A 9281-nucleotide genomic window follows, 5' to 3' on the forward strand; every position below is an offset into this window, starting at 1 on the left:
TGATTTGCGAAGCAACTACAATTAATAATCGTCCGCTTGTGAGGTTAGGAATTGTAGGGATAATAATTGACTAGGCTAAATTCATCCGCTTGTGTATGAGTTGTCTAGATTTATCAGTTTTACTAGTTTGCATGCTATCGTGAGTTTAAATCTAATCGCTTGTATTGGGTTGATTCATTGATAAGGGTTATCTTAGAACGCTTGTGTCTAATTAACTAAGATTAATGTAAAACAGGAATTTAATTTCCAATGATGAATATTCAACGTGATTAAAGATTTTTAGATAATCGATGATCGAACGAATGAAATCAAGGGTGTAGTTGACCGAAACCAAGACTTGTCTCCTATTGAATTTCTCCAATCTTTATTTAATTTTTTGCATGCCAGTGAATTTTAGTTGCTTAAATTTCTTAGTAGTTAATCCAAACTTGAAAACCTCCCTTTTTCTTTTAAAGAACACTTTTAAATTTCCCTTTTCTCGTGGGAACGATCCCTACTCACACTACTATATTAATTTGTTTATCTGATTGAGTTGGGTAATTTGGGCATACGCGATAAGCGCTACCAAATTTTGGGCGTTCTCTCTTGGGTTCACCACAGTTTGAGATGGCAGACTGTTGGAATTTTGTGCTTCCAGCTTGTTGATTGCTGTAGCGAGCTATCCCATTTGAGTAGTTAAGTTTTGGATACTTGCTCGGGTGTCCTGTTGAAAAGATGCAGTATTAGTTGCAAGTTCCTTAACTATATTTTCGAGAAACTCACCTGGTGTTGGTATCTGAGGTCTCTGCTGCTGCTGTGGAAAGGGTGGCCTAAAAGCTTGATTTGGCGGTGGAGCCTGAGGTCCATGTTGATTTGCCTGCTGATTCCCGTATCGAAAATTGGGATGATCCTTCCAACCAGGATTGTACGTGTTGGAATACGGATCATACTTCCGTTGTGGTGGTCCAGGAAATCCTCCAGTAGCGTTTACCTGTTCAATTGATTCCTCTTGAAGTGTAGGACACATATCAGTGGTGTGTCCTATTGCAGCGCAGATGCCACAAGCCTTCGTAGTCTGCCCATTCCCTACAGCCATCTGACGCACAAGAGTGGTTAATTCAATTAATTGCTGTTCAAGGGAAGAGACATTCACCTCATTGTTTCTCCTCGGTGCATGATCAGTTCTGTTGGTGCCAAATTGCTGAGAATTGGCAGCCATATTCTCTATTAAGTTCCTTGCTTGCACCGGAGTTTTATCCACAAAAACTCCTCCACTAGCAGCATCTAGCATACTCCTGTCATGAGGTAGCAAACCTTCATAGCAATATTGAATTAAGAGGTTTTCACTTATCTGATGTTGCGGGCAACTAGCGCATAGCTTTTTGAACCGCTCCCAATACTCGTGAAGTGATTCTCCCATCATCTGCTTGATCCCATAGATCTCTTTCCTGATGTTTGCTACTCTCGATGCTGGAAAATATTTTTCAAGAAAAATCCTTTTCATGTCAGTCCAGGTTGTAATCGATCCAGAGGGCAAGTAGTATAGCCAATCCTTAGCAGCACTCTTCAAAGAGAAAGGAAAGGCTCGAAGCTGGATTTGCTCCTCTGTACTCCATGTGGCTTCATGCTAATACAAACTACATGGAACTCCATCAGATGCTTATGAGGATCTTTACCTGCAAGACCATGGAAAGAAGACAACAAGTGAATTAATCCAGATTTTAATTCGAATGTAGCATTATTTTCTAATGGGGGAAAAGTAATGCATAAGGGTTGTTGATTCAAATCTGGAGTGCCCAATTGTCTGAGGCTCAGGTTCGCATTATCAGCCATCTCTTCTTCTTCAGGAAAAGCAGCTCGAGCAGCGGCTTCTTGTTGTTGCCTACGACGTTCTCTCCTTTGTCTATGCTAGATTCTTTCAATTTCCGGATCGTAGAGAAAGTCTTCCTCAGTAAAACACCTGAAAGCATGAACTAAAGAAAAATCTAGAAACAAAGAAAAAAATAGAACAGAATGAGAATAGCAGAATAAAACAAAAAGAAAGCAATTAAGAAAAAGAACACAATAAATTAACACCGTTCCCCGGCAACGGCGCCAAAATTTGGTAGCGCTTATCGCGTACGCCCAAATTACCCGACTCAATCAGATAAACAAATTAATGTAGTAGTGTGAGTAGGGATCGTTCCCACGAGAAAGGGAAATTTAAAAGTGTTCTTTAAAAGAAAAAGGGAGGTTTTCAAGTTTGGATTAACTACTAAGAAATTTAAGCAACTAAAATTCACTGGCATGCAAAAAATTAAATAAAGATTGGAGAAATTCAATAGGAGACAAGCCTTGGTTTCGGTCAACTACACCCTTGATTTCATTCGTTCGATCATCGATTATCTAAAAATCTTTAATCACGTTGAATATTCATCATTGAAAATTAAATTCCTGTTTTACCTTAATCTTAGTTAACTAGACACAAGCATTCTAAGATAACCCTTATCAATGAATCAACCCAATACAAGCGATTAGATTTAAATTCACGATAGCATGAAAACTAGTAAAACTGATAAATCTAGACAACTCATACACAAGCGGATGAATTTAGCCTAGTCAATTATTATCCCTACAATTCCTAACCTCACAAGCGGACGATTATTAATTGTAGTTGCTTCGCAAATTAGATAATTCGAACAATTACGGATTCAAATTCTAATTTAGCAGTAGATTATATATAAGAATTATCAGGTGATCAATCTAATAATCAAACATACAATCATGAAATAAATCAGAATAATACTTGATACTCAACAATAATCAAAATCTGTAAAACATGAATCTCTCGAATAAATTAATCAAGGGCTTCGTCTTCCTTAACCAAGTATTAAAAACTAGCCAACACAATTCATGAAGAACAAAGTAAAAATTATAAGAAAAGGTGGAATTCTAGAATTCTTAGAAAAAACCTAGTCTCCCTCCTACGTTTCGTCTCCCTTCTTCAATAATAAAACTCTCTATCTTGGTAGCAAATCGTCCAAAGATAAGCCTAGGAATTAAAACAAGAGTTTCCAAAACATAAAATTCTTCCAAAAATAAGTCTGTGCGACCGACGGGGCGGGCGCTCAATATAGTGGCGCGCGCGCCCAACCTCTACGCTCTTTCATTCCTCAGAATGGCGCGCGCGCTCATTGTTCCTGCGTGGGCGCTCAGTGTCTACGCACTTTCTCCTCTTTTCTTCTCAGCAATGGCGCGGGCGCGCCTTGGTATAGAGCGAGCGCTCAATCCTCACGCAAAAATTCCATGTTCCTCTAGATCATCGCGCGGGCGCGCCACTCAGCAGGGCGGGCACTCCTCGCTCTCGAATTTCTCCTTTTTTTCAATTCCTAAAGCCTTCAATTCTTGATCTTTTCTTCCCTCATTTGCACTTATATCCATCAACTCGATTCCCACGCCTCCGGTGCAAGCAAGGAACTTAATAGAGAATATGGCTGCCAATTCTCAGCAATTTGGCACCAACAGAACTGATCATGCACCGAGGAGAAACAATGAGGTGAATGTCTCTTCCCTTGAACAACAATTAATTGAATTAACCACTCTTGTGCGTCAGATGGCTGTAGGGAATGGGCAGACTACGAAGGCTTGTGGCATCTGCGCTGCAATAGGAAACGCCACTGATATGTGTCCTACACTTCAAGAGGAATCAATTGAACAGGTAAACGCTACTGGAGGGTTTCCTGGACCACCACAACGGAAGTATGATCCGTATTCCAACACGTACAATCCTGGTTGGAAGGATCATCCCAATTTTAGATACGGGAATCAGCAGGCAAATCAACATGGACCTCAGGCTCCACCGCCAAATCAAGCTTTTAGGCCACCCTTTCCACAGCAGCAGCAGAGACCTCAGATACCAACACCAGGTGAGTTTCTCGAAAATATAGTTAAGGAACTTGCAAGTAATACTGCATTTTTCAACAGGACACCCGAGCAAGTATCCAAAACTTAACTACTCAAATGGGACAGCTCGCTACAGCAATCAACAAGCTGGAAGCATAAAATTCCAACAGTCTGCCATCTCAAACTGTGGTGAACCCAAGAGAGAACGCCAGTGCAATAACTTTAAGAACTGGGAAGGAGTTGAAAATAAAGGAGAAGAAAGTTGAGGTTGAGCCCAAAGAGAAGCTACCCGAAGAAGAGCAAAAGGTAAGTGAGGAAAAATCATCCAAGGATGATTCGCCAAGAGGTAAGTTTCCTCTTCTATCTGAATATAAGCCTGTTGCCCCTTTCCCCTTAGCTCTTAAGGACTCTAGGAAAGGTGAGGGAATTAAGGAGTTATATGAAACTTTTTGTAGATGTGAGGTTAACATTCCATTGCTAGATGCCATTAAGCAGGTACCTCGATACGCAAAGTTTTTGATGGAGTTGTGCACAGCTAAGAGGAAACAGACTTTGAAGGGTTGTCAGAAAGTGGAGTTAGGTGAGAATGTATCTGCAGTGATCCAAAGAAAATTACCCGCCAAATGCAAGGATCCAGGTATGTTCTCCATCCCATGCACTATAGGAAATATTAGACTTGAAAAGGCCATGTTAGATCTAGGAGCATCAATCAATGTCATGCCATACTCTATTTATGCATCCTTGAAACTTGGCCCACTGAATAAGACTGGCATTGTCATACAATTAGTTGATAGGTCTAATGCATATCATAGAGGCGTGGTGGAAGATGTGCTGGTGCAAGTGAATGAGTTAGTTTTTCCTGCAGACTTTTATGTGCTAGACATGAAAAACGGTGATCATAATAGTCCTATTTTATTAGGCAGACCATTTTTGAAAACATCCATGACTAAAATTGATGTTCACAGTGGCACACTCACTATGGAATTTTATGGCGAGTTTGTGAAATTTAATATCTATGATGCTATGAAATTTCCTGATAGTGATGATTGTATATTTTCTGTTGACATTGTGGATTTCTTGGCCCAATATGTTTTTGAGCATGCAGAAAAGATGAGCTAGATGTGGCTATTACAGCACCCACTATGAAGACAGAAGAAGGAAATAGATGCAGCCGCGAAGTGGATGAAATTGAGGATATTCTGAACAGTGCTCCTGAGCTACCACAGTCAGGTGATGTATCTTATTTGTCTTTACCGATCTCTAACACTCGGCGCCTTCCATCTGTTTTGCAGGCACCAGTGGTTGAGCTAAAAATGCTTCCAACCCACCTTAAGTATGTGTTCCTTGGAGAAGGAGACACGCTACCTGTCATCATCTCCAGCAGCTTGGAAGCCGAGCAAGAAGAGCAACTGGTCAAGGTTCTAAAAGAAAATAAAACTGCTATTGGGTGGACCATAGCAGATATCAAGGGAATTAGCCCTTCCACATGCATGCACCAAATTCTGATGGAAGATGGTGCAAGTCCCTCACGGCAACCGCAGAGGAAGTTGAATCCACCTATGATGGAGGTGGTAAAAGCTGAAATTCTGAAGCTACTTGAAGTTGGGGTCATCTACCCAATTTTTGACAGTCAGTGGGTCAGTCCGGTACAGGTGGTACCCAAGAAAACTGGAATTACAGTGGTGAAAAATAAGGACGACGAATTGGTTCCCACCCATATTCAAAATGGGTGGAGGGTTTGTATTGATTATAGGAAGCTTAATGCAGGAACCCGAAAGGACCACTTCCCTCTCCCCTTTATTGATCAAATGATTGAGAGTTAGCATGTCATCCTTACTATTGTTTTCTTGATGGTTATTCTGGTTATTTTCAGATTGCAATTGCACCGGAAGATCAGGAGAAAACTACATTCACATGCCCATTCGAAACTTTTGCATACCGCCGCATGCCCTTTGGACTATGCAATGCACCGGCTACTTTCCAACGGTGTATGGTTAGTATATTTTCGGATTTTGTAGAGAACATATTAGAAGTCTTCATGGATGATTTTACTGTCTATGGTGACTCATTTGAAGATTGTCTGTCTAATCTTGCTCTAGTTCTTAAGAGGTGTGTCGAAACCAACCTGGTTCTTAATTCTGAAAAATGTCATTATATGGTTGGGCAAGGTATAGTGTTGGGTCATGTCGTCTCATCTAAGGGGATAGAGGTAGATAAAGCAAAAATTGATATTATTCAGTCTCTACCTTACCCCGTAAGTGTGCGGGAGGTGCGCTCTTTTCTTGGCCATGCAAGTTTTTACAGGAGGTATATTCAGGATTTTGCCAAGATTGCATCCCCTATGTGCAAACTGCTGCAGAAGGATGTGACGTTTGAATTCAATGAGTCATGCAAAACTTCTTTTGATAAACTCAAGGACTCATTGACTTCAGCACCAATCATCCAACCACCGGATTGGACTAAGCCATTTGAAATCATGTGTGACGCCAGTGATTATGCCGTAGGAGCGGTATTGGGACAAAAAGTTGGGAAAGCATCGCACGCTATTTACTACGCTTCGCGCATTCTGAACGATGCCCAACAAAACTACTCCACTACTGAAAAGGAGCTTTTAGCAGTAGTTTTTGCTTTAGAAAAATTTTGTTCATATTTACTTGGTGCTAAAGTTATTGTCTATTCTGATCATGCAGCTCTTCGTTTTCTGATGGCGAAGAAGGAGGCAAAGCCAAGGCAAATAAGATGGATACTACTGCTGAGCGAATTTGATATGGAGATTAAGGATAAGAGAGGAACTGAAAATCGTGTGGCTGACCACTTGAGTCGGCTAGTTCATGTTGAAGAAGAGCTGAAGTTGCGAGAAGAATTTCCTGATGAGTAGTTATTTTCAGTCAGCACGGAATTACCATGGTACGCAAATATTGTGAATTATTTAGTTACTAATGGATTTCCGTCTGAATTCTCTAAGGCACAAAAAGATAAGGTCCGAAGTGATGCTAAATATTATGTGTGGGATGATCCATACTTGTGGAAGCACTGCGCTGATCAAGTCATACGACAATGTGTATCTGCAAGCGAGGTAATCCCAATTCTCACATTTTGTCACTCATATGCTTGTGGTGGCCATTTTGGAGCAAAAAGAACAGCTAGGAAGATATTGGACTATGTATTTTTCTGGCCATCCATATTTCGAGATGCTTACATGTTTTGTAAGTCATGTGCTCAATGCCAAAAGACAGGTAATATATCCCAGCGTAAGGAGATACCTCAACAACCCATTTTAATATGTGAAATCTTTGATGTATGAGGTATCGACTTCATGGGTCCTTTTCCTAGTTCGTACGGATTTATTTATATATTACTTGCTGTGGATTATGTCTCGAAATGGATGGAAGCCAAAGCCACCCGTACTGACGATTCGAAAATGGTTGCAGATTTCATTCAACACAATATTTTTTCTAGGTTTGGAATCCCAAGAGCCCTCATTAGTGATAGAGGAACGCACTTCTGCAACCGGACTGTGGCTAGTTTATTGAAAAGATATCGTGTGATGCACAAACTCTCCACTGCGTATCACCCGCAAACGAATGGCCAAGCTGAGGTCTCAAATCGAGAAATCAAATCCGTTTTGGAGAATACAGTGAATCCTACTAGAAAAGACTGGAGTTTGCGCTTGGATGATGCACTGTGGGCATACAGAACCGCGTTCAAGACACCGATTGGGATGTCCCCATATCGGTTGATTTTTGGGAAACCATGCCATCTGCCTGTCGAATTGGAGCATCGAGCCTACTGGGCTATTAAAAATTTCAACATGCGGATGGATGAGAGTGGACCGCACAGGAAGCTACAGTTGCAAGAACTAGAAGAGATACACAATGATGCATATGCGAGCTCAAAAATTTATAAGGAAAAGACAAAGGCTTTCCACGACAAGATGATTTCTAGAAGGGTCTTTGAAGCCGGTCAAAAAGTTTTGTTATATCACTCACGACTTTGATTATTCCCAGGTAAGTTGCGTTCTAGATGGATTGGCCCGTTTGTTATCACTAATGTTTTTCCTCATGGTACAGTAGAGATAAAGGCTTGGAAACGTCGAAAATATTCAAGGTGAATGACCAACGCCTGAAGCATTACTTTGAAGGGGTCCAAGCGAATGAGGAAGAGGATGTGCATGATCTCACACTCGATGATCCGCCATAGATTGATTAACTCACAGCATCCAGTCGGGCTGACGACTATAAACCAAGCGCTTTTTGGGAGGCAACCCAAATTTTTATTTTTCTCGTCTTTACACCTCTGTTTCATTCATTTCTTTTGTCATTTTATCTTAGTTTTTACTTTATTAATTTTGCGTAACTTGAGAGCTGATATGGTTTTACTTTTCCACAGGTTTTGTCGCAGAAAATTGGACAATTCGAAGCCATAGAGCGCGCGCCCCACTCTATTGAGCGGCCGCGCAACCTCTATATCAGAAAATTTATATTTTTGCGTACGCCAAGAGCGCGCGCCCCACTCTATCGCGCGCCCGCGCAGCTTTAAAGTCAAGAAATTTCATTTTTGCGAAGCTAATGAGCGCGCGCCCCACACCATTGAGCGCCCGCGCAATCTCTGGGCACCAAGTCTTATAAAGTCGAAGCACATGAGCGCGCGCCCCACTTTCATGCGCGCCCGTGCGATCTAACATCTCGAGAGATAAATTGTGCGAAGCTTATGCGCGCGCGCCCCACAACATTGAGCGCCCGCGCAACGGGATATATAAAACACTTTTTCGAGTTTGTTGTCTCACTTTCTCTCCCAACTCTTGCAAACTTCTCTAAATCCCTAAATCCATAATCTCACGAGATCGATTTCATTCACCAAATCCCTTCTTTGGAGCGATTTGTCTACTACAATCTCCCAAATCTTTTCCCCAATTTCTCTCAACACGTCGAAGACGCGTGGATTTTGGTCGGATTGCTCATATTGTTAGTGGGATTTGTTTGGCGCTTTTCAAGTCGGACATCGAGTTCGTTCTTATATTGGGTAAGCGTTGGTTTTCATCTTTGGGTTTGAAGTTTTCCTTCAAGCCGATATTCATATTGTGAAGTGGTGAAGTTTGAATTTTGTTGAAGTTTGGGGGGGCATATTATTTATGAATTGGTTGTTTGGTGATTGTGGTGGAGTCGTGCCGTGGGTGTATTGTTGAAGTTAGAGGGAAGAAGGGTGTGGTATTGTGGTTTTTGTGAATTTTCAGGAGTGCACACCACGTGTTTGTTCTATGGCGCCCACGAAGAAAACTAAGTTTGGGGCCTCTTCTTCTTCTACTCCCGCCCCTTCCGCAGTTGGTAAGCGTTTTTGGAACGCCCAGGCGGCTGCAATTTATCAAGAATGGCTTGGGAAGAATATCCTCGCCGAACGAGAATTCGACGCATCTATTGGTT

The 9281-nt window shown here is 41.5% G+C and overlaps 1 protein-coding gene across 1 annotated transcript; it reads left to right on the forward strand.

Moving 5' to 3' along the window:
* The first annotated feature begins 3448 nt into the window (after window positions 1-3448).
* On the forward strand, window positions 3449-8061 carry LOC140877888 (uncharacterized). Its single transcript, XM_073281487.1, has 11 exons — window positions 3449-3514; window positions 3572-3717; window positions 4032-4207; window positions 4259-4441; window positions 4649-4709; window positions 4967-5279; window positions 5735-5939; window positions 6030-6370; window positions 6575-6735; window positions 7321-7836; window positions 7932-8061. Exons 1-11 carry the CDS (start codon window positions 3449-3451, stop codon window positions 8059-8061), a joined length of 2298 nt encoding a protein of 765 aa, XP_073137588.1.
* The last annotated feature ends 1220 nt before the right edge of the window (window positions 8062-9281 follow it).

This window comes from Henckelia pumila, chromosome 2 (assembly GCF_033568475.1).
Source record: "Henckelia pumila isolate YLH828 chromosome 2, ASM3356847v2, whole genome shotgun sequence".
NCBI classification, from domain to species: Eukaryota; Viridiplantae; Streptophyta; class Magnoliopsida; order Lamiales; family Gesneriaceae; genus Henckelia; species Henckelia pumila.